The sequence below is a fragment of the Orycteropus afer genome, unplaced genomic scaffold (assembly GCF_000298275.1).
Source record: "Orycteropus afer afer isolate SDZICR_OR568_19922 unplaced genomic scaffold, OryAfe1.0 scaffold00153, whole genome shotgun sequence".
NCBI classification, from domain to species: Eukaryota; Metazoa; Chordata; class Mammalia; order Tubulidentata; family Orycteropodidae; genus Orycteropus; species Orycteropus afer.
The window spans coordinates 397,204-423,719 of NW_006921740.1; the positions used below are offsets into that span (position 1 = coordinate 397,204).

General features: G+C 41.4%; 1 protein-coding gene across 1 annotated transcript in view; it reads right to left on the reverse strand.

Moving 5' to 3' along the window:
- The window catches only part of LNX1 (ligand of numb-protein X 1), a 136,731-nt gene that overhangs the window by 31,739 nt on the left and 78,476 nt on the right, over nucleotides 1-26,516 (reverse strand). The window contains exons 2-5 of the mRNA XM_007946202.1: nucleotides 21,772-22,013; nucleotides 20,710-20,862; nucleotides 15,839-16,041; nucleotides 12,731-13,102 (exon numbers count right to left, since the gene is read on the reverse strand). Of these exons, the coding sequence (XP_007944393.1) occupies nucleotides 12,731-13,102; nucleotides 15,839-16,041; nucleotides 20,710-20,862; nucleotides 21,772-22,013 (970 nt within the window). The remainder of the gene's footprint in view (nucleotides 1-12,730; nucleotides 13,103-15,838; nucleotides 16,042-20,709; nucleotides 20,863-21,771; nucleotides 22,014-26,516) is intronic.

Here is a 26,516-nt window from a genome sequence, read left to right on the forward strand (position 1 = left end):
ACTCCCCAGGTCAGCAGATCATGGCAGGCTGCTGAAGAACAACATAGCTACATGCAGGGTTCAAGTGTGCCATAAGCTAGAGACCATTCCCCAAGGCTTCTCCTTATATACAGGAAGGAGACCACATTCCTTAGGCAGCTCCCCAGCTGCTCATAGTAGATTCCACCATGGAGTTGATTACCAGTCTCATCATGGGGAACACTACATCCAGCTGCCCAGCCACTCAACCAGGCCCAGCCAAGTTGACACACTAACTTAACTACCACAAAGGTACTAACCAAAAATGTAATGTGAGAAAAATCATCTATAAACTTGGATTATATAAAGTCTCTAGGTCCTTCTTTTCAGCCCAATTCTTGACCAATCACCACCATGGTAGAGATGGACATTGATCTGCCTTCCTTCAAAGGTATGTTAGCAGACCATGAAAAAGTCAGGTCATAAAAGGAGGTCATGGAAAGTCTATGCTCTCTTCCATGAACTCAGACAATGGAAGTTGAGATGTTTTGTTTCCTGACTCTCTGCATCTTCCTTCCCTGAGCATGTAACTCATTTTCAGGAACAAGGACCTTGTCTTTAAAACCTTAAGCAATAACAATCTCACCAGAGAAATCAGATTCCTATGTTTGTCCAACACTGAACAAACCAAACTTTTAGGACTTTTCATTCTTACATCAATAAACATCTCTTCTCAGTCAACTTTAAACTTAACAGCCATAAGTTAGGTGATTACAAATTAGATTATTATTATTTTTAAGACAACAGTTAAGGCTCAGTAGGAGGCAGTGGTGGTTCAAGTTTAGAATTCTTGCCTTCCATGCAGAAGTCAATGCACCTCAGCAGAGCCACAACACCTATCAGTGGAGATTTGTATGTTGCTCTGATGCTGAACAGGTTTTGGTGGAGCTTCCAGACTAACACAGACTAGGAAGAAAGGCCTGATGATCTACTACCAAAAGGCAACCAGTGAAAACCCTGTGGATCACAACTATTGGGTCCCATTGTCCATGGGAGTTGCCATGAGTCAGAGGCCAACTCTATGGCAGGTAAGACACAGCAACACTCAGAAAGAGTGTCTGTTGTAAACATAACAACTGATAGGGGGCAGTGAAATTGATTTATTTCACATATATCTAGAAAATCCTAATGATCAGGGCTCAAAAGAAAGTTCAAGTCTTTTGTTCATTTTCGTTCATATAAATAAAGCCCAGTCATTGCTTCCACGTCCTGCCTTGAATTCCCTTGTGTTTCTCATCACATATACAGCCTGTGTCAGAGAACGAAAATAACAAGCCCAGGAAGCAATAATTAAGAAAGCTGACATGAAGCACCATGGTATTGGTCAACTAAACTCAGTTCCTGGAAAAGAATTTTGTAATAACCATGTCTCTTTCTTTGTACTTCAAACCTCCCTTACCCTAATGAGGTTATCATTGGGAACTCTCTGAAACAAAAATTACTAAAAGATAAAAAGTGGTGAACACTCAGGCCAACACTTTAATTGCCGAGCCCAAAGTTCCTTTATCTCTGAGGAAACTCCAATATTTTGAAGCATCTCAGAAGCATGTTTGTCTCTAGGCCTAAATATTTATTTTGAACAAGGAGCAGACACGTGATCTAAGCACTTCATAAGAACTGAGAAAATTTTAGACTTACTTATCATATCAACTTGCCAGATAAAATCCAAAGTGCCAAGGAACAGCGTACACATGCTATTTAATTCATGATTCTAGCACAAATTTCTCACTGGATTTTCAAATTCTGTCTTGGGTATTATGCTGTTATGCTGGCAGGAATAACATCACAATAGCTCTGGTATCAATTTGCTTGGAAATAAGTTCTTGGCAATGCTGAATCCATGGTTCTTACCAGCCACCTTGAAAAAGGTTCACACAGAGACTGTATTTGACGTGCTTTCTTGCTGACTGTTTGAAGATGGAAGGTAGAAAGTGTGCTAATGTGTTTGGCTTGATGCTGGACTCAGCATAGAGAAATAGCCCCCAGCACCAGTATTTCTTTCTGCTGGTGTGAACATGGTGTGGTGTGAGAAAAGGAGTGAGGGCAGCACACAGAAGGACTGAAGGAAAGAATGGCAGATACTTGTTTCTTCTTTATTTCACAACCTCATATTATGTGCCTAAGAGCCATGGTGTCACAATGGTTAAGCACTCAGCTGCTAACTGAAAGACTGGTGATTGAACCCACCAGCGGGTCTGTGGGAGAAATGACTTGGTGATGTGCTCTCATAAAGATTGTTGTGGTTGCTGTTAGGTACTGTAGAGTTGACGCTGACTCATAGCCCAACAGAACGAAACAATGCCGGGTCCTGCACCATACTCATAATCTTTGCTATGTTTGAACCCATTGTTGGAGCCACTGTGTCAATCCATTTTGTTGAGGGTCTTCCCCTTTTTCCCTGACCCTCTACTTTACCAAGTATGATATCCTTCTCTAGGAAATAGTCCCTTCTGACAACATGACCAAAGAAGGCAAGATGAAGTCTGGCCATTTTTACTTCCAAGGAGCATTCTACCTGCACTTCTTCCAGTACCAATTTGTTCATTCTTTTGGCAGTCCATTGTATTTCCAGTACTCTTCACCAACACCACAATTCAAAGGCACCAACTCTTCTTCAGTCTTCCTTATTCATTGTCCAGTTTTCACATGCATATGAGACGACTGAAAATACCATGCCTTGGGTCAGGCACACTTTAGTCTTCAAAATGACATCTTTGCTCTTTAACACTTTAAAGAGGTCTTTCACAGCAGATCTGCCCAATGCAATATGTCATCTGATTTCTCGACTGCTGCTTCAATGAGTGTTCATTGTGGATCTGAGTAAAATGCAATCCTTGACAACTTCAATCTTTTCTCCACTTATTGTGATGTTGCTTACTGGTTCAGTTGTGAGGACTTTTTTTTTTTTTTTAATTGTTGAGGTATAATCCACACTGAAGTCTTTGATCTTCATCAGTAAGTAGTTCAAGTCATCTTTGCTTTCAGCAAGTAAGGTTGTGTCACCTGTTTGTCACAGGTTGATAATGAGTCTTCCTCCAATCCTGATGCCATGTTCTTCATACAGTCCAGCTTCTTGGATTATTTGCTCAGCATACAGATGGAATAAGTATGGTGAAAAGATGCAATGCTGATGCACATCTTTCCTAGGAAGCCCAAGAGGTAATTCAGCAGCTCTGCTTTGTCCTGGAGGGTCCTTAGGAGCTGTAATTGGCTCAATGGTACCTATCAACAACAATACTATGTTTCAGGAAGACGGATAAAGCAGGTCTTCCATTCAAGTGACAAACACTCAAAGAAAGATTTTGTTACAAGAGATAATTAGGACAGTCACTTATTCCATGGGATATTGCAATCTGGGCAAAAAGATAGTTTAGCTGCTGCGACTATCTCAATTAGTAGACGTGGCTGGAGGTAGATCCTTTTCACTTGAAGTTTCTTCTCCTCTCTCCCTAAATTTCCCTAGCCAAATTCTGCACATACTTGTTACACCTTGAATGGCCTGATTACTGTACCATGTTCTCTCTCTCCCAAGGAGCCAAGCATGAAACTCCCTCTCTCCTGTCTACAGGTAAAGGAAAGGGCATTCTGCCTGCATTCATGTTCTCCCCTGTGGTCCTCAGCTTGTTGGCAGGCCTCTCAGGGAAATATTCCTGAGAATATTTCATAGCAGACATGTGCTTGCTTTGGGCCAGACACTACACAAAAGGCCTTGGTGACATGGTTCCTGGCCTCATGGAGCTTGTTCTCCTTCAGGGACAGTCAGAGTAGATGCCATGAAAGAGATATGGGTGACACAGTGAGAGGATTCAGAGCTGAGGCCAGCCAGCTGAAGACACAGGAACAATTTAATATTGAGAGAAAAACAAAGAATTAAAAGTAGGTGGTATTTATCATGGAAAGGTTTTTATTTTTGCTGGTTTTTTTTTAATGATTATTTTGCTCTATTTTATCAAGATTTGACTCAATACTGCAAGTCATACACTGAAACTCGTGAGAGCCAGAATTCAACAGGACTGCCTTGTTTTTCCAGGCTTTGCAAGTTTTCTGCCTTTGACAGGGTGCAGTTTTACCACTTTTCTATCACTCTCTACTAATAGAAAACACTTGTGTTCTCCTTCTCTGACAGATTTCCACCTTACGCAGGTTACAGACTTCATACATTTTACTGTATTTATATGGTGGGAGTAAGTAGAGGCCAAAGAAGGGAACCACACTCCAGCACCTCATTTGTATTGAGCCCATATTTAAACAACCAAATCCCAGCTCTCACAGCAGGAGGGAGTAGCTTGGGAGTGCTACAGTGTGATCTCTCATAAGGCTAACATATCTTCCTCTGATATGTTCTCCCCTGAAGTGGCTGTTTTTCCTCCAAATTCCACTATGGAGAATAACAGAAAAATCAGTTGCCACAGAGTTGATTGTAACTCATGGTGGCCTTGTGTATGAAAATAGAACTCCACTCCATAAGGTTTTCAATGGCTGTGATCGTTCAGAAGTACATTGTCAGACCTTTGCAAGGTGCCTTTGGGGTGACTTGAACTTCCAACATTTTTGTTAGTTGCTGAGTGCTTAACCATTTGTGTCACCCAGGGACTGTCATATTGTCAGGATGCAGCACAGACCAGAAACTTTACACAGCAGAGAGCTGGAGATCAAGGATAGATGGACTTCACAGAGCAAGGAGAGGTATTTTGCAGAGCTGTACAGTGGAGCAGAGAATCTTTCTACTGTCCTAGCTTACATGGCTTGATGAGTAGCCAAGAGGACCAGCAATAACTGGAAACAGAGAGAGAGATGATAAGAACCTGTACTTCAAAGTGCTTATATCTTGGGTTTCAAACAGCATGTATTGGTGCTTGTTCTTTGGTAACTAGTTTCACAAAAAATTCCTAAGAGATTAGTGGAATTAGTGGAAGAGCATATTTAATATATATTTACGTTTTTATCATTTGACTTCATTTATTTATTCAGCAAATATTTATTGAGTGCCTACTATTGTTGGTCATTGCTGTAACTTCACACCAGGCTTCTCTCTTAGCCAAAGGCTTCACTTACTCATTTGTAAGAAAGGACTGGTTAAAACAAATGCATGATAATACGTGCTGCTTTTTTTGTATATCTGTCCTTGTTATTGTTAGGTGCTGATGAGTTGCTCTGACTCATAGTGACCCCATGTACAACAGAATGAAACACTGCCTAGTCGTGCACCATCCTCACAATCCATGCTATGCTTGAACCCATGGTTCCAGCCACTGTGTCAATCCATCTCATTGAGGGCCTTCCACTCTTTCACTGACTCTACTTTTTCAAGTATGTTATCCTCCTCCAGGGAATGATCCCTTCTGACAACATAACCAAAGTAAGGGAGATGAAGTCTGGCTATTCTTGCTTCTAAGGAGAATTCTGGGAGCTCTGGTAGGATAGTGGCTAAGGCACTTGACTGCTAACCAGAAGTCTGGTGGTTCAAACCTACCAGCCATTTCTCGGAAGGAAGTATCACTTCCGTAGTGATACTGCCTCAGAAACCCAAGGAGGGGTCGCTATGAGTTGTATCCGACTCAATGGCAAACAACAAGGAAAATTCTGGCTGGACTTCTTCCAGGGCAGATTTATTTGTTCTTCTGGCAGTCCATGGTATTTTCAGTATTCTTGTACACTTGTGTATTTCCAAATAAAATATTTGGTAATCAATATGTAATTCATGTGTCTACATTCATTCTATTTCCCATATTAATTAACAAAGTTTCAAGTTAATAATACCCTGCCTCAGGGTATTATTCTATATAGAGCTAGAAGAGAGAGAGAGTTGACTGTCAAAATTGTGTCGGTCAGAGTAGGCAGACCACATAAGCAGCACTCTTCATAGCATATATCGGCCCACATGAGACCCAGGTTTGACTGTGTGGTCCCCATTACAGAGACAGGTGAGAGCTATCCTTGGGTTTATAACAGTACAAACTTCTTGTAGAGTTTGTCTCTATTTACGGCTCCATGCATTAACATCAGAGGCTTTAATGAATATTTGTTTTTTAAAAAACTATCCTGCATTTGCATTCCCCATTGGTCTCTTTTCCAAGTATTCCAGAGTGGAGTAGTCTGGTTTTAACTGATTTTCAATATGTGCTTGTAGTGATAGTTCTGTCTAGCCTGTTTGGGTTACCCCACTTTAGCTTCCCTTTCAGCAACTGCTCAAGTATTGTTGTCAGTTCCTCCATTTCGTGCTCACAAAGCCCTGGGGAATTATGAAACACAGGTTTCATAAAATGAAAAAGTCACCAATATGGAAGAGATGCCAGACATTATTTAATCCAATATTTTCTTGACTACAAATCCTTGCCATGTTGCCACATGGCTCATGCTTCCATGTCTCCAATGATGAAGAATACACTGTGTCCAAGGCAACACAGGGCATTTTTATTGTTGTTGTCATTTTGCCATAGAGTTGGCCCCGATTCATAGTGACCCTTCCATATGTTTCTGGGGCGGTATCACTACAGAAGTGGATTGCCCAACCTTCCTTCCGAGAAGTCGCTAGTGGGTTTGAACTGCCAGCCTTCTGGTTAGCAGTCGAGTGCCTTAGGCACTATGCCACCAGAGCTCCAAGGGCATTTTTAGATAGTGTTAATTAGAAACTTTGTCCTTAGGTTGAGCTTAAACTTGCCATTCTCTTGTCTGCTTCTAGTTATGCCCTCTAGGGCAATCCAAAGTCAATTCCAGGTAACAATCCTGTTTGAAGACAACTCTCATTACCCTCTCTTAGCTCTTCTCTTTTCCAGGCTAAGTATTCATAGCTTCTTTAATATTTAATATGTTTTCAAATTATCTCAAAAATGTGGTGAGCCTGGCAGAAGAGATTTGTAGAAATGGACCTAGAAGACAAGATCTAATCTGACCAGCACAGAATAGAGCCTTTTCACTGAGGACTGGCTGCATCCAAAGACCTCATTGATGACGATCAATTCTGTCATTTCATACAAGCATAGGTGGTTGTCCCTATACTCTATGAAGTCATGAATTCCATAGATGTTTGTCTTCATATTAATGAAAATCCCTCTTCAAGTGGCTTTGAATTTTTTCAGCTTTGGCATCAAGTCTGGGAATTGTCTGGGAAAACTAGCATAAAACGGATATTAAAATTTGAAATCCATAATTACTTTCTTCATTTGTTAATTGCATATATTTGAATTCCTAGGTAAATATGAAATCAATGATTCAGAAATGCAGATAGGGGAGAACTTCTCAAAACAGATATAATTTCCAGAATAAATCATTCTTATTTTGATTATTAGGTATATGTTGAACCTCAAGGCTTGGGATGTTGAGATCTTCCCCCCACCCCCAGTGTTTCAAATCTATTGTCCAAATTTCCTTGTTCTATTATTTGAGGTCTGACAACAGCCTGTTCCACAAGGCTGTTTCTTTCATTGTTACTCCAATCATATGCTCAAAACACCCGAAATTGACAATGGAGAAAAACTAAGTTGCATTACGTTGCTAAATCCACCGCTTATCTGTCAATTTGTCCTACTCTGCTGCCTTACATGTTGCTGTGATGCTGGGAGCTATGCTACCGTTAATTCAAATACCAATAGGGTTACCTATGGTGGATAGGTTTCAGCAGAGCTTCCAGATTAAGACAGCCTAGGAAGAAAAGCCAGGAGATCTATCTTTAAAACTTAGCCCATGAAAATCCTGTGGATCACACAAAATATTGTGCAATCTAGTGCTAGAAGATGAGTCCCCTAGTTAAAACACACAGTGGCTGCAACAATAGATTCACACATGCCGGCGATCATGAAGATAATGCAGGACCAGGTCACATTTCATTCTGTTGCACAAGGGGTCACCACGAATCAGAGCCAACTCACTGCTAAACTCAAGTTGCTAAATAAGTGAATTGCCCATATTGTATTTGATGCTTCTGTCTCTTTAGAGTTTTTCTTCTCAGAGATACTGACTCTCAGTAGGTCCAACAGTGGGGTCTGGCAACCCCAGGGCTGCTGCTGAGTAAGCTGGGTTAGGGCCCAACATGTGTAAAGCTGGTCAAATTGAAAACATCTGTGGCTTCTCTGTAATAACTCTTCCCTGAAATCACATAGAAAAAGCAGAATGCGTGGTACTGTGGGAGAAAACATGACCAACAGAACATGTTGTCTGGGAATTTTTTGGTAAAGAAAATGTGATTCATGGAGTACACACACCAAGGCAACACAGCCAAGGATTGCTTGGAAATTTGAGTCTCACCCTTTGAAGGGTGTTTAGTCGAATCCCCCAGGCTGGTGTGTGTTACTAGTATCACATAAAGAAAATCCACTCTTGAGCAACAGCAAGAGCTTGCTTAGCTGCATTTTTTCCAGCATTTTATTTCTTCCATTTCTTTTGCAACTAGCTGTGTCCTATTTTTTTTTTTTTTGCCTTTTTAAATGTTTTCCTGCTTATAAAGCACATTGACTTTGTTTAGTAAGCAAAAGAATCTTAGAAAATCTCACTGTTAAGCAAGATTTTATTTCATAAAGTTTCTCAGGGAAATTTTCCTCCCCTTCTGTTATTCATCTACAAAAAGAACATGGCATATGTAATCAAGATTTAACCAACTGAAATGAGTAAAAGAGGGTTTTTCTGGCCTGTTGTGAAGTATACTTGGTATGGATTATCTCTAGAATGTGAGTTACAATGACTCACCTGCAGAGGGAAAAAAGTATAACACACACATATACACACACACACATATCCTAATAAGCATCTAAAATCTGGGTTTTGAAAGAGGAAAAATAGGCTAAGAGGACAGTTTCTTCATGAAGAAAAGAAAAAGACTCTTCATTTTCCACGTGTTAATGTTTTCGTAAAAATACCAGTGACCACCAAGTTGACTCCAATTCATGGAGGCCCCCTGTGTAGCAGTATAGAAATGTGCTCCATGGGGTTTCCAATGGTTAATTTTTTGGAAGTAGATTGCCAGGCCTGTCTTCTGAGGTATCTTTGGGTGGATTCAAACCTCCAACCTTTGAGTTAGCTGCTGGGTGTGTAACTCAAGGGGTTTGTATCACCCAAGGACTCCAGTGTTCTCATAAACCTGGTCTATTTTCTGTTCGCACACATCTTTATGGAAGCAGACTGCCTTTTCTCCCATGGAGTGGCTGGGTGGGTTCATACCTCTGACCTTTTAGTTAGCAGCCAAATTCTTTAGCCACTGTGCCACCAGAGCACATTTGGGAACAAATAAACTAAACTCACTGCCATCGAGTCAGATCCAACTCATAGAAACCCTTCCTTGGGTTTCTGAGGTGGTATCACTACAGAAGTAGATTGACCCACAAATAGGATGTAAAAATAAATTTGGTGCTTGTTCTTTGCCAAATGAGTTAACTACAAATCCTTAAGAGAAGGAATTAATGTGTGAAATATATTTTTTACATTTATCTTGTAAATACTTACATTTAAACAATCTGACTCTGTTTATTCAGTCAGCAGCTGTTTATGGAGTGCCTACTATTGCTAGGTATTGTGCTTAGTGCTGAAGAGACAACACTGTACCATACTAGCCTAGACCAGACTGCAAGCAGAATAGACAATATAGTGTGTATGTGTTGGGGTGGGGTGTGATTTTATGTAGGGTAGTCAGAGAAGTCCTCTCCAAGGAGGAGACATTTGACAAGAGATCTGAATGAAATGTGGGAATGAGTAGTGCAGGTATTTGGGAAAAGATTCTTCCAGGCAGAAGGACAGCAAAAATGTTGGCCCTATTGTGGTTGTGTGCTTGAAGTATTTCAATACTTGAATATCAAGAAGGCAATGTACCTGAGCAAGGAAGAAAATACTAGAAATTCTCTTTTTTGCTTAAGAAGCATAGATAGAGAAATAACAGAAGGCCAGATTAGGGACAGTTCTGAAGCCCATAGTAAGGATTGGGAATTTTAGCCTTGGGAAACATCGGGGGGCTAAGAGCAAGAGTATGACCTTGTAAAGTGGTTACTCTCACTGCTACGTGGATAACAGAAGGTTCAGGATGGAGTGGAAGCAAGGAGGTCAGTGGCCCTTGTAGTAGCCCAGACCAAAGAAGATGGTGATCTGGTTGAAGGACCCCATGGAAGTGGTGAAAAATGGACAGGAGAAAGGGGTGCTGAAGAAAGTCAAGATTCTTTTTGGCTCAAGTAACTGGGTAAAATGTGATGCCATTTTTAGAATTTCTAGAGACTGCGAAAGACTTAAGGAAGAGCCAACTTGTCAAAGGGTGGAATGGGGAGAAGCCAAAGGTTCATTTTGGACATTAAGATGTCTTTTAGACATCCACATGAGGATACTAAGTTGTTGTTGTTGTTGTTATGTGCCATGGAGTCAGACCCAACTCATAGCAACCCTTCCTTGGGTTTCTGAGGCATTATCACTATGGAATTAGATTGTCCAACCTTCCTTCCGAGGAGTGGCTGGTGGATTTGAACCTCCAGCCTTCTGGTTAGCAGTCAAGTGCCTTAGGCACTACACTACCAGAGCTCCTAGGATACTAAGTAGGCTATACAAATGTGGTATTCAGAAAAGTTGGGGCTGGGCGTATGAATTTGGGAATAGATGGCATAAACTCCCAAAGGGAAATGTCTTTGGTAATTCTGGTTATATTCTCCACCTCCTCCACCCATTACTTTGGAATTAATTGGGATACCACCAAAAGCCATAATTTAAGAGTCAAAACACCATATGTGTTTCCTTCTTGATGGACCAAGTTCCCTTGCACCCTCAGAATGCCCATATCTAAAATGACAATAATATTATCCACCTCTTGGTCATCCTCTAAGAAGCGGTAAGATACTAAGCATTAAGATGAAAAGAGTTGCCAACACCTGAAAGAACTCCAGGGTCAGAACCCAAGGGTAGGAAGACTTATTTGTATTTGGATGATCAAGTCCTTGAGGACAAGCTCTATCTTCTGCTTGCCTATCGAACTTGGTATGGGGTTCAGTCAATGCTGCTGACTAAACTCTCTATTCTTCTTCTTCTTCTTTTTTTTTTGATTCAAGTATTTTATATTATTGAAAAATATAACACAACATTTGCCATTTTTCAAATGTATAGTTCCCACTGTCTACTCTTAAAGTATTAATACTTCAGTCACTAAATGAAAGCTGACAATGTGAGCCTGGATAATTGGGACTGCCTCTGACCACATGGTCTCTAATCTTGACTCTCTCTTATCAGCTCTCTATTGCTTCCAGAGGAGCTCTGGTAGCATAGTGCCTAAAGACACTTGACTGCTAACCAGAAGGCTGGCAGTTCAAACCCACCAGTGGCTAACTCCTTGGAAGGAAGATGGGGCAATCTACTTCCGTAGTGATACTGCCTCGGAAATCCAAGGAGGGATCACTATGAGTCACGTCCAACTCAATGGCACATAACAACAACACAACAACATTGCCTCCAGAGAGATCTTCTAGAAGATCATGTCAATTCCTTTCCTAAATCCTTCCAATGACATTTCATGGCCTTGGGATTAAAGTTTGAGCTCCTTAGCATGGCTCACAATACTCTGCATAGCCTGGCCCTTAACCTCCACTCCTGCCTTATCTCTTACTACTTTTTTACATTTACCACATGCACCAAATAGTAACTGTTCTCCTAACAGGCCTTTGTGTCTTTATGTTCTATCTCTTTAGAATGATTTTCCCTGCCATGTCTATCTAGAGAACTTCTATTGATTTCTCAAAGCCCCAGTTAAAGTTCTTCCTCCTCTGTGAAGCATTCCTAGGCCCATCCAAGCAAAAATCTCTCCTTTTCTCTGAACCAGCACTGTACTGGATACCTCCATTTTAGTGCTATAACACTATAACACAAGGCCATGTCTCCTTTTAGATTGTGGGCTCTTTGGGAGAACAACCAAAATGGCTGTCACCTCTCTGTTCTCTGTACCTAATCCAGGGTCAGGCATGCAGCAGAAACTTAATATGTGTTTCCTAAATAAAGTGAATGAATGAGTTAGAATCCAGGAGCCCAGAATGAAGTCCTTCCCTATAAGAATAAAGCTGGAAGCTCCGTAAACATTAAAAATGTGGTAACCCAAAGTCATTAAGATGTATTTTGGGCCTTGGTGACACCAAGCTGGTTAGGAAAGAAATTAGTCCAATGTCAAGCAATTGTGTCTAAGTGATTAATAATTTATATGTATGCCTCTCTTATTAGTAGAGTTCCCATTAGGTTCATACTAGAGTTTCCATGAATTTTTGAAGGGTCCTGAACTGAGCTATAGAAAGCAGGGTCTCAGCCTTAGTCAATCCTATAGGGGTCTCAGTCTATAGGATCCCAGGAGGGAGCAAAGCACAGCTTCTCATGGGAGTTAGGACTATTGGATGTCTTGGATATGACCAGAACGTATCTTCATGATCCCTGTGTCTGGGTCTACCTTCTTGGTAGTGAGATTATACAACTCTGCTGATCTTGAGTGACCTTAATTTTGTTAGGTTGTAGCACATAACCCAATGCATTTACCTATAGTCAGACTGGATGGCTGACAATACCTAGAAAATGTCCATGACCATAAGACATATCATTTTCTTGAGCAATATTCTTACCTGGGCAGAAGCTCTGAAAATGCTGGCCCTTCCATCTTGACTCTTAGAAAGGGGGCTAAGGTGTGGAAGTAATGGGGTGGGTACGTCAGGGTGGTGAGCATTTCAGCTCATGCTGGGAGTTTCTGACTGGGACCTAAGAATGATCTGTGACCAACCTGAATGAGATGAGCCGCGCTTTCTGGGCTGCCATATCGAAGGTCGTGTCCGTTGATGGCTAACACACGATCATTCTCCTCCAGCTGACCGTGTCTGTCTGCCACACCACCATCAAGTACATTGAAAATGAATACACCTGGCTCATCCACTTTGCGCACCAGTTTTATTCCAAGCTGCTCCTCAGGGCTGCGTTTATTGAGAATCACATGGAAACTGTCATCCTGGGAGCCATAGGAGTCCATTGCCAGTCCGTTGTTCCTGCTTCGGAATTTTTGCTCCCGCAGCACTGTGAGCCGTAGCACCTGGCAGGGCTGCCGCAGAAGGCGAAGGGCGTAGCTGTGAGGTACATTGCTGATATCCATCCCGTTGACCTGGAGGACAGTGTACTTCAAAATCTGGAGCAATTGCGTAATTCGTTCCATCTGCTACAACCCCTCCTGAAAGGCCCTGGCTCACAGAAGAACCCACACTCTCTTCTTTCAAAGATTGCTCTTCTCTATCACCTTATCTTGTGTCCAAAATTCCCCATCTCCAACATTCCTTTTAATCCTTTTTATTTGATGTGACCTCTACCACTTTTTCAGGACTCTCAAGAGGAAACGATCTTTCCTCAACCTTGTTCTTACACAAGTTCACAAAATTATCTATAGAGTAGTTCTGTAGATACCTACAAAATTATCTGACCTTCATTTCTGTTGCCTGCCAAACTTATTTTTCAGCTGAGGGGGGAATAAAAAAAGGCAAAGTAAGAAAAGCTTAAGAAAAGAAGACATTTTCCCATTCAGTTCAGTTAAATAATTAAACTATTGTTCAGATGAAACTGAGCTGCATTTTCTTTCTAGAAATTGCCAACTAAATTGTTCCCCCTAGCTCATCCATACTGGAACTTCCAGTTACCACCACTGAGAAAGTATGTGTAGAAGAGTATGTGTGTGTGAGCGTGTGTATATGTATATGTATGTATGTGTGGTGTGTGTGTGTGTGCATGTGACAGTGTATATATGTGTGTTTGTGCATGTGAAAATGTATGTATGTGTGTGTGGATGTGAGAGTGAGTATATGTTTGTGTTGTACATGTGTGCCTGTGAGAGTGTATATGTAGTGTGTACATGGTGTATGTGTATGCATATGAGCGTATGTATATATGTATATGTTGTTTGTGTATGTGTGTGTATGTGTGTGAGTGTATATGTGTGTATATGTGTGTGTATAGGGTCTCAAGGTGGTTGTCTACAAAGCCTTTTGCACATATTTTCTCAAGAAGCAATATCCATGCACAGTTTCAAGCAAACTGACATGAATGAAAGTTTTTGGCTTTTATCGAAGACTGGATCCCTTTGTAATGCTATTGAAAATAGCCTTCAGCCCAGCCTCTCTCATTTGTTCCATAATAATAACCTGCAGATCTGAGGCCCATCGCCTTTCTGGTTTTAATTACTCCAGCTAAGCAGGCCCAGCCAGAGGCTCTAGCCCCAACGTTAGTCACCACTTTGGAGGAAAACCGTTTCATAGAGGCTCTGCACGCAGTGTACTTGGGGAGAGAGGCCCCACAGAAGGGAAACGACCTTCTTGGATTTCTACAGTTTGGTAAGATTTCTTGTACTTGTAGCCAGTTGTTAGAGGAGACTTGGAATGAGGTGATTCTTGGGTGTAGAATCAGCAGTTTTCTTGTTCATCTCCAGGGAAGGATGGAGGCTTCCCAGGGGTGGATTACCCAATAAGCGAGGTAAGCAGGGGCTTACGGGTGCTCACTTACTAATCTGTAATGAACAGTTTCACATGTGAATGAACAGTTTCGCATGTGAAAGCCATGTGAAACTGTTCACTACAGATTAGTAAGTGAGCACCCGTAAGCCCCTGCTTACCTCGTTTATTGGGTAATCTGACACTGAGACTAGCCTGTGCAAAGACAAGACCCACCTCTTTCGTCCAAGCACAGGTGAGCAGAGCCCCCTGGCATCACATTCAGGCCGAGAGAAGCTCAGGGTTGCCTGCTAAGGAATCCTGGCAGCGCTTTTGCCTCCAAACACCAGTTGAAGGCCATAATAACCAGAATGTTTTATTATGCAACCCTCCCAGGCAGCACAGCCTCCACTAGAATTGGGAGGAAACCATGTAAGAGTATCACTGACTGCAGGCTGCCTGCCACCTGAGTTGAGGGCCCCTGCCTTGTACTTCATCTTGAAGACCAGTGGGAATTTCAGCATTTCTGTGATTACTGCCGTAAATTCTTTCTCCTCTTATTCCAATCAGTTTGCCAAAGAAAGAGCTCATGGGGAGACAGGAGCTGGCCCCTTCGCAGCCCAGGGGGGATTGGATGAGACTGTTGTCTGCGTATCAGATGGAAATATATGACTGGGGAGGGATTGCTTGTCACTTTTGGCACACGTTTTACTTCTGCCTGATAAACAACTCCTCTTTTATCCATTCTCTTCTTCTGAAAATTCCTCCTTAAAGTCCTTCCCCTCAACCAAATCTTGGAGGATAGTAATGTCCAAGACATTCTATTCCAGCACCTGTATCCCCTGGAATGTCTATGGGTTAGTAGGAATAATTTAGGGATTACTTTTTTTAAATCTAGGACCACTAAATTCCAGGAAATCTCCTTTTGAGGGTGTGTGAATGTGAGTGATTAGATAAAATATAAAACGTTGCATTCATCTACTCTAAAAATAATAATGTGACAAAAAAAGAAATATATGCTCCAGTTTTATATTATTTTATATTATTGCTGCTTACAGGGGGAGAAAGGGTAGAATGAAGGAAAGAAGAGAAGAAAGAGGAGATGGAACAAGGGAAGGGGGAGGCAATGGGGTGAGCTAGAAGGGGAGAAGGAGAAGGAAAAGACAGAAAAAATAAATCAGAGACAGAGGAAAATATCTATATATGAGGCAGGCAGCGGGTGAGGTAGTAGAACAGTGAGAAAGACAGAAAAAGACCTGGCTCAGTTAAATTATAAATCTCATATGAAGAGTCAAATTAACATGGCAGGTGACTACTCCACATTTACTTAGTATTTTCCCTTATTCATTCATTCATAAAATCATTTGTTTTGAAGGCTTTTTACATTAAGCCCCTTATCACAGTCCTATAGCTTTGGTCTCTACCTTTAGGATGATGTCTCCTGGCAGTAATCGGCCATCTCTGGCAATCACGCCATCACGATAAATATGCTGGATAATGATATGGACCAGCGGGGTTTCACTGCCTCCCACAAGCCTAATGGAGAGGCTTTCACTGGGATCCACTCGATTGATCTTAATGCAGGTAATTTCACCATCTGGAATCAGGTGATACAACCTTGGAAAGACTGAAATGGACAAACACAGTATGTATTTAGGACACCAACCCAATGTACATTTCCAGCCATTTCTTTTCTTCAAACTTTGGTTTTAGCCAAATTAAACTTTCATCCACAGTTTCTATTTCCTGGCCTCTGTGCCAGCATATGTTTCTCTGCTTGGAATGTTTTTCATCCTAGGCTTAAACCCAGTTTTTCCTTCAAGGCCTGAGTGAAATGATCCCTTCCAATTAAACTCTACCTGATCCCTTGCTCCCTCCAAACACCACACTTCTCATGAAGCTTTCCCTCTATGTCTCATGACACTTAGCCAACCTTCTATTATTATTCTTTGTGTCAATTTCTTATACCTCTCTTTAGAGTCTAAAATCCTTGAACACATAATTTGTGGCTATTCCACAATGATTCTAAAATCCCTGAATGCATAATTTGTGGCTATTCTGTGCACAGGAGCCTTCAGCTGATGTTTACTGAGTGAACAGAAGTGAGTGAACGAATGAGTGATCTGTTGTTATGGAATGAACAGTAATTTTATCACCTGTCTGTTTAAGACTAGAACAGAACAAATCTGCTCTTCTGCCCCTCACATCGTTTGGATATTTCTCCCCTGAAGATCCTGCTTTTCAGGCTTAGGGAATCATCAGTCCACTCTATCAGATCTTGTATTAATGAAGGGAAATTTCATAATCAAGAAAAGAAGCCCCAGCCAAGGCCTAGTTGGTGGCTTAGGGAGGCTGTTCCTGATCTCCCTGAATCACTGAATGCAGAGCTAAAAGGAGAGTAGAAGATCCTCTAACCAGTTGCCGTAGAATCAATTCCGTCCAACTCATGGCAACCCCATGTGTGTCAGAGTAGAACTGTGCTCCACAGGGTTTTCAGTGGCTGATTTTTTGGAAGTAGATCACCAGGGCTTTCTTCTGAGGTGCCCCTGTGTGGACATAACCCCCAGCCTTTGGACTGGCAGCTGAGTGCATTAACTGTTTACACCACCCGGGGACTCCAAGACATCATCTAGGCTGGAGTTTATCAGTCTGAGGAATTCTATTTCCCAATGAAATCTTTAACATGCCCCCCCACCCTTTTGACCATACCCGGAAGATGCTTTAGTTGTGTTTGAAAGCCAGTGATAGTCAAATCAGTATGTGGTAGTTCGGTTTGTGTCAACTTGGCTGGGCCTGGCTGAGTAGCTGGGCAGCTGGTGGTAGTTATTCCCCATGATGAGACTGGCAATCAACTCCACGGTGGGATCTACCACAAGCAACTGTGTAGCTGCCTTTGGGTATGTGGTCTGCTTCCTGTGTATAAGGAGAAGCCTTTGGGTATAGTCTTTAGCCTATGGCATGCTTGGACCCTGCATGTAGCTGTGTCATTGCTCAGCAGCCTGCTATGCTCTGCCAACCTTGGGACTTACAATGGACTTAAGTTAATGGCCTGCTGTGTGGTTTGGTAACATCGGGACTGTGCCTTTTTCCTTGTCAGCAACCTTGGGGCTTCTCAGCCTCAGCAGCCAGCAGCTGTCTGAGTGAAGAAATGCCTCTAGCTCCAGTGGGCTGGGAGCAGGAGGCAGAGCTGGACCCCAAGGTTGAGGGGCTTTCATCCAGCTCTTAGAGCCTGGCACTTTGAACTTGGACTTAAAGCCTCCAAATTGTAAGAATAAACTCCTGTTTGTTAAGGCCACCCCATTGGTGGTATATTCCTGTCAGAGTGACACTAAGTAACCAGAACACATTACTTGACAAGGGAGAACAGTTAAGGTCAGACAAGGGAAGTGAAGTGATTGGCTGGAACTCACAAAATTAGGTGGCCCTCAGAGCTGGGTCAGAATGTAGGGGGCCAGCCCTCTCACTGCCTCCCTCAGGTCTCCCTGGAGCTCAGTGTTCACAGCCAGACAAGAATCGCATAGGGAACTTGAATGGAAGAAGACTAATCAGCCAGCAGCACTGACTGACACCGTTTGTCCACTTCAGTTTGAGTACAAGTATTCAGAAGGGACACCAGCAAGCATTGGGATCCAGTTCAGGGAGAAGAGGCTCTTCTGATTTGCTTGAGGCTTGAGTTTGGATGTGGAGGGCAGAGCTGCCTCGACAGTTGCTGACTGTTGCCTTCGCCCTAAGATTCTCCCTGAATTAAGTGATCTGGAGAGATCAAAACAAAGGCCTGGTTCTGTATAATCCACTCTCTGTGACTATTTTCAAAACCTATGACCTTAGTCCATTTTCTCTAATGAACTAATGAGTATTTAACTCTCTAAGAACAGTACAGAAAGAGTTAAACCTATTTCTAATTATTGTAGAACATGATAAACAAAATAATTTAGTGGTCAGAGGAAGCCTGAGAAGTGGTTCTTTAGCAGCCCTTAGGATTTAATTTAATTTAAGCGATTGGTTTTGCTGTGGGGTTGTGGGCAGTTGTCTTAATCTGTCAGTTCCTGGTGCTAACAGTACTTGGGTGATTTGAGTTCAATTAATGTTTAAACTACTTTGATTACATCAGGTAGACAATACCACAAATATTTGGTGGAATGTATCTGGTGAAAGGGAATGGAAATTTTTTTTTAAATAATCAGTTTGAGCAAAGAAAGGCTTGGAAATAATCATCAAAAGCTGCTGATTTTCCCTCTCTCTCTGCCACCCCTCCGTTAACCTCCCTCCTAACCGATTTTAACTGCCTAGTGCAGGGACTCTGATATAGTATTTACGGGGATTGTAATTAGGTCAATATAATTAGAACATGCAGCGTCTGTATGTGTGCATGTGGGGTGTGTGTGTATGCATGTGTGTGTGTGTGGACACAGAGTGAGAGGTGATGTAAGTAAGCAAGGAGGAGTCTTATATGACTGCTCATGAGTTCACAGAAGGCATGAAAATATAGACAATAGATATATCTTATGCATATATTATACATTATGTTATACAATAACATATACATAATATATTATATAATATATATAATATTATATATATACTTGTCTCCTACTTTGGTCATGTTGTCAGAAGGGACCATTCCATGGAGAAGGTTATCATACTTGGTAAAGTGGAGGGTCAACGAGAGAGGGGAAGGCCCTCAAGGAGATAGATTGACATGGTGGCTGCAACAATGGGCTCAGGTATTGTGAGGTTGGCATGGGACTGGGGAGTGTTTTGCTCTGTTGTATACAGGGTTGCTATGAGTTGGAGCTGACTTAATGGCACATAACCACGACAACAACAGCAGTAACATATATAATATAGTGCACATAATACATATAATATGTTATATATACAAATATAGATGTTGTTGTTGTTATGTGCCATCGAGTCAGCCCTGATTCATAGCAACCCCTTCCTGGGTTTCTGAGGCAGTATCACTATGGAAGTAGATTGCCCAACCTTCCTTCCAAGGAGTGGCTGGTGGGTTTGAACCATCAGTCTTCTGGTTAGCAGTCAAGTGCCTTTGGCAATACGCTACCAGAAAATATACTGCAAGCCCCAGGAGTAGAGAGCAGTGTGACCTGTGGTTAAGAGAGTGGAGTCTGGGGCCAGATGGTCTGAGAATCCTAGTTTTGCTACTTTCTAGCTGGGAGATGTGGGACTGTTTCCTAATTTGTAAAGTGGTAATGATGATATCTATCCCTTAGCATTATTGTGACATTCAAATAACTTAGAAATGTCTAAATGTGTACATATGTATGTATGTATATGAAGTTCTATTTCTTGGAGAACTTGGACTACAGCAAGTTGAAGCTGGGAACCAGATTTTGTAATCTTTACAAAGTTACAGTGCCTACACCAGTGCTTTACATATAGTATGCTCTTCCTGACACACATGAAGAACTCCATCTTTGTTAGCTATTTTTATTACTCCTCTTCTAGGTATAAAAGGAAAGACATGAGACAGTATTTCCTCAGCTCCATTTATACCAGGGAAAGCAAGAGAATCTAAGATCCAACGAAGTTCCCTGCATGGATTCTAGAGCTAAGTTACCTGGATTCAAGCTTTAGTAAGGTAATGTGAAGCTAGCTAAGTACACCTTCTGTGCCTCAGTTTCCTCATCTGTAAAATGGGGATAATAACAGTAGCAATTTTACAGGATTGTTGTAAAAATTAAATGAGTTAATATTGGTAATATACTCAGAAACACACCTTGTGCATTGTCATAACAGTAAATACTTATCTAGCATATACAACATACCAAGTAACATTCTAGTGCTTTCAACTCATTAACTACAATTATTATTCCTTATAGGAGTCTTGCTGGCACCATGGGTAAAGCACTTGTCTGCTAACCAAAAGGTTGGCAGTTTGAAACCACCAGCTGCTCCACAGGAGAAAGATGTAGCAGTCTACTTCCGTAAAGATTACAGCTTTAGAAACCCTATAAGGCAGTTCTACTCTGTCCTATAGGGTTGCTATGAATTGGAATCAACTTGATGGCAGTGTTTTTTTAAAATTTATTATTCCTTGTATACCTTAAGGTAGCACCTAGTGGTTAGGGTTCCAATTCCTTTTCCCTTCCATCTATGTAAAAAGGAATAAAATTTCTACCTTTAGTTCCTTATGTGTGAGTACGTTCATCAAGTTAAAACATGTTCTATATCCTTGGGAAGACAGGTGTCATAGAAGGTGAGGTGGTGGTCAGGTTGTCACCACCACTGAAGTCACTCTGGAAGCCCTGCCATTGCAGGTGAGCTCACCTACCTTCAGGGGCAGTGGTATTCTCAGAATTTTCCCTTCCCTGGTCAGCTTGGTTGGCAACTGCACTTCCGCTCTTTGTCCTCCGAAGGACACTCAAAGCCCGATTTATTTTCTTAAAAGATCTGCTTCTGATAGTAGATCGCTCAAAGGGCCGTGCTGAAGAAAAGACGGAAGAGAGTAACAACAGCTATGTGTTAGTAGAAATCACTTTGTATGTACACATTTGAAAACATATATATATATATATTTTAAAAAAGGGAGCTCTGGTAGCATAATCTCTAAGGCACTTGACTGCTAACCAGAAGGCTGGCGGTTCAAACCCACCAGCCACTCCTCAGAAGGAAGGTTGGGCAATCTACTTCTGTGTGATACGGCCTCGGAAACCCGAGGAGGGGTTGCTATGACTTGGGTCTGACTCAACGGCAAACAACAACACAACATTTAAAAAAAACAAAGTTGCTTTCAAGTTGATTCCAACCCATAAAGACCCCATGGGTTTCAGAGCAGAACTATTTTGCATAAGGTTTCCATGGCTGTGGTCTTTCAGAAGCAGGTTGCCAGCCTTTGTGCCACCGGGTGGTGGGAACTTTTCAGTTAGCAGTCCAGTGCTTAACCATTTGCACCGTCCAGAGACTCTAATACACACTATACAATAAAACATGAACAGGATTAGCTCTAGGTATTAGAATTATAGAATTTGCTTACTTGTATTTTCTGAGTTTTCTACAATGAACTGTGCTCTTTTTTCTTTTTGGCTGGACTGAATATAATAGCACTTTTCATTTTTCTTGAGCAGCACAGATAGGAAGGAACTGACACTGTAGGACTGATGAATCATTAGGTCTAGTTTCAACTCCTTTCACCAAGTCAGATTACATACAGTTTTAATAATCTGAGGTACTCGTGGTTTTATTTCACTTTGGAGGATTGGACATTGGGTTGCTGCCAAAGCTAACAGAATTATTTCCCCTTAAAAAACATTTCTAGAAATTTCCAGTGAATATTCCACAGAGGGCAACCCCAAGGCAAGGAGCCTTTTCCCGTATAACCACCCATTTGACTCACTCCTAGTTCGGTTGTTCCGGCCAGTATCCAATGGGCTGTTTGCTGGCTGGCCCTCCTCTGCTGTGGACATATAGGCAGGGTTGTCTAGGCCTGGCTCATCCGTCATTAAGGAGACGGTGGCAGCTGCGGAAACCTCTGGGGAGAGTGGCATTGCTGTGAGGCTAGCACAGCCGTCTGACCCGCCATCTTGTGAACGCCTCTTCCTGTCTTTGGTCAGGCCATAGTGGGAGGCACCTTTACAGCTGTAACAAAACCAGTGGGGAGGTTAGAACAGGCTTCAGGTTTGCTGCCATTATTTAGTCAGGACCACACTTCAAATACATGTTTGCTATTGTTGTTGTTAGGTCCTGTCCAGTTGATTTTTGACTCAGCAAGACACCAAGTGATAACAGAATTACCTGATAGGGTTTTCTTGGCTGTGATGAAAGAGTTTAGATTCTCCTGGAATCCAGATCTCTGGCTTTCATGGAAGATGGAGTAACTCACTCACATAGGCCACTCCCCTTAGGTGTCCCTTTGAGCCTTGAAAAAATTGGTTCTCTGGAGTCCCCTTCAGGTCAAACAATAGCTTAGTAAGCAGCTTAGTGGAAACATTTGCCTTCAGGCATGAGGTTCTTTTACAAAATTATTTACCTGCAACCAGCTTAGAGAAGCAGGAACTCCAGGATCTGACTAGAGGCTGTTTTAGCATATATATGTCATGTCTTTAGTGACTGTTTCTATAACCTGCCCTGTACTCTTTTGAAAAATTCAGTTAGTTTTGGGTAACAGACTCCAAAGGCCAGCCAGAGAGCTGTGTTTAGGGTAAATCAGGAATTAATTGTTCTTCAATGCAATGCTCTTTGAAAATCCTACCTGACCAAACTTTATCAATTTTGTTCTCACCTTTTTCCATGGCAATGCTGATAAGATCTGAGATAAGAATTTTGGAAGTTCTTATATGTAGAACATTTCTGACACTCTAGTTGAAATATTAGCCCAATTTGCAAATTGTATGTTCAATAAACTTCAAACAATTTCTATTATTGGCTTAATATGATTAAAAACAAACACAAAAAAATCTTTTCATAAAGATTACAGTTTTTTTAAAAAATCATATTAAGCCAATAATAGAAACTGTTTGAAGTTTATTGAATAATCTCTATGAGAAGGAGCTCTGGTGGCAAAGTACCTAAGACATTTGCTGGCTAATCAGAAGGTTGGTGGTTCAAACCCACCAGCTGCTCTGTGGAAAGAAGATGAGGCAATCTACTTCCATAAAGATTTATCGCCTTGGAAACCCAAGGAGGGTTGCCTTGGAGACCCACTGGAATTGACTTGATGGCAGTGGGTTTGGGTTTTTGGGTTAATCTTTATGAGGGCAGATCACATGTCTTTTTTTCCCCTGTGGTTTGACCTGGCACTCTTTCCGTTAGCAGCCCAATGCTTAAGCAAAGTTCCATGTCTGCTACACAGATACATGCATGTGGAAAGATAGGCAGCATGCTGTCCCTTCTATAGTTTCTTATTGCAGTGCTACTCAAACTACACTGAAGGAGAGAACTTCCAGCCTGGTATGAAAGGATACTTTCATAAAACCCAATAAAAATGAATTACTATTAAAATAGAATTAGAAAAAAGATAAATATTTGCTAGACTTGAGACCACTTGATTTACTTACACATGTAGTTCTCCCTCATTTTTCACATGTAGGTAACTCAATGTATAGTTGCCAAACAAATGAATTAATGAATTGAGAAAATAATTTTAAAAGATGTTTATTTCATGCCTTTAAAGGACTCTCTGCAATGGCCATTAGAGTGCAAATTTATGAAATTTGTAGTGGTGTCTACATGAATAGGATTTGAGGCTGGTGATCTTGAACTGTTTGGACTTGGTAATTCCTTGCTGGTGTTTATTTTGACCATGATAGCCCTGTACACAAACCAAACACTCACTGATTTCTTTTGGGGTTAGCTCCCAACTGAGATCACCCACAGCATTGAACACAAGTACAGAGTTGCTCTCTGATTCTGTATTTAACCGTTCCTGGAAGCAGAATCACCATTGCCCTAAAGCCACAGGAGTTTGCTCACCATTGTTTCCTCTAGAGACAGGCTTCCATTCTCTACCACTGGCTTGGTCAGAAAGGGCCTTCTTTGTCCCTGTGAGTGGCCAGGACCAGGGGGAATGGGGACTCCATTCACTGAAAAATTTCACTCATTCTAACATTGGAAGACTAAAATGGCTTTATAGTCTTTAACAAAAAGGTCCTTGTCTCTATTCATTCATACTGGAGTCTATGAGTGGTGGAAATGCTTTACATTCTCAGCTGCTAACCTAAAGGTTGGAAGTTAGAGTCCACCCAGTGGCATCTTGGAAGAAAAGCCTGGTGATGTACTTCTAAGAAATCAGCCATTGAAAACCCTGTGGAGTATGGTTCTATTGTGGTGCACATGCACTTGTCATGAGTTGAAATAAACTGAATGGCAACTGGTGCTGGTTTTATTCATTCACCTCAGTTAAAAACAAAAACAAACAACTTGGTGAGAAGCAAGTCATCAGTGCAATAGACAGAAGTGGAGAAAGAGCAGGCTCAAGGGTCAGGAGACCATGTCTGAGATGATCTAAGGTCATATTTTGCCATGATCATACTTCTGCTTGGTATTGGCAAGTCATTTCAGCTCTCAGGTAGAGTTGTGGCAGGAAATAGTGATGATTTGACTCTCTCATCACACTGTAGTGAAGAAACAGCAACAGGCAGCCACGCCAGCTTCCATACTTGTTGTGAGGGTAGAAATAATTTCTATTGAGCCCCTTTAATGTCTGGCAATTTGCATATAATGGATATGCTAATTATTAATGATTTTTATCCATTCTTTACAAAAAGTCATATATAGTTATTTTAAATAACACTTTGATAGCCCTTTTGGGCATTCCCTTGGTGCCACAAAGGGTTCAATGCTAAATTACCAGGTGAAAGACTGGTGCTTTGAACCTACACATAGGTGCCCTGGAAGACAGGGCAGGTGATCTGCTTCTGAAAGACTCACAGTCTTGCATACTCTACAGAGCAGTTCTACTCTGTACACATGGGGTCACCATGAATTGGGAGAGACTCAATGACAACTAACAACAACAAGCCTATGTGGAGTGATGTTTCATGCTCTTGAAAGTAAACTGAATGCAAGGACAGTCTACAGGTGATATACTCACATGATTTATATTACCTTCAGAATCACCCACCCAAACCCACTGCCATTGAGTTGGTTCCAACTCATAGTGACCCACACTGGGTTTCCAAGGCTGTAAATCTTTATGGAAGTAGATTACCCTACCATCCTCCCCTGGAGCAGCTGGTGGATTTGAACCACCAACCTTCTGGTTAGCAGCCAAAAACGCCTTACCCATTCGCCATAAGAGCTCCTTTGCAGAATTGCAGAATAGGCAAAATAGTAGGTTGCTTTCTTTGGAAGGAAGATGGGGCAATCTACTTCCATAGTGATACTGCCTCGGAAACCCAAGGAGGGGTTGCTATGAGTCGGGTCCAACTCAATAGCACATAACAACAACAACAACAATAACAATAGGGCTCTATTGTCTGAATCAGAATCCTTGCCCTGAAACTCACCTAGCTGTGTGATTTTGGCAATTTATTAACAATGGCTCAACTTCCTAATCTCTATCTACTTCTGGGTTGCTGTGAGGTGTGATTGACATTAAGCTTACCAAGAATTCAGTATCTTGCCAGGTATATAGTAAATTCTCAATAAATTGTAGGTATTCCTGTAACTCATTGATTCTAAGATGCCTGCTCTGTCACATTTTTACATCTCTGAGATCAGGATGCATGTGTGATTGATGGTGTCATAGGCAGCAGTCTTGACACAGAGGCAATTGCCTGCACCTGGTAGACATGTTGATAGATATCCATCTTGTCACTTCCATTGAATGGCTTATACTCTTGGTACTAAACTACAGAGTTTAATTGCCATTTAGATATTTTAGAAAAGATTACACTATGATTTAGCATTGAAATGAACACATTACTATGTATGGAAAATCTCTAAAACAGAACAGCAGAGTGTCAATTCAATACTGATGAAGCAAAATTCATTATTAGAAGAAGAACTGCAATTCCATATTTTCTTGCAAAAGAAAAAGAAAATGCTTTATGGGAAGTTTGAAGGACTTCATGCAAGGCAATGAAGGAGTCCCTGGGTGGCACAAACTATTAAGCACTTGGCTGCTAACCAAAAGGTTGGTGGTTCAAATCTATGTAGAAGCACCTCCAAAGAAAGATCTACTTCTAAATGGTCACAGACACTGAAAACCCTATGGAGCACAGTTCTGCTCTGAAACCCATGGGGTTGCTTTGGGTTGGAACCAACTTGAAGGCAACCATGTTGTTGTTTTGTTTTTTTAAGTCAATGTAAAGTGTCTTTGGAATTTTTCAAAAGGATTGCCAATTACATGCCAAGCAATGCAAGTGAGGGCAGAAGAAGCTGCCAAATTCCTCTGAATGGATTTCACAACCACAAGAGGCTGGTGTGACTGGTTCCCACATTGCAAGAACATCATTAAAGATGTTTCAGGAAAGTTTAACTGGAGGTAGGTTTTTGTTATTTTAATTTTCTGTTCTTATTGGTACACAAGTATGATGCCTCTTATAATCCATGGCATCTTGGATTTGATAAAATGTGTTCTTAATATTAGTGTAATAGAACTCAACAGAGTATACAACACCATGCTTTCATGTGAGAGAA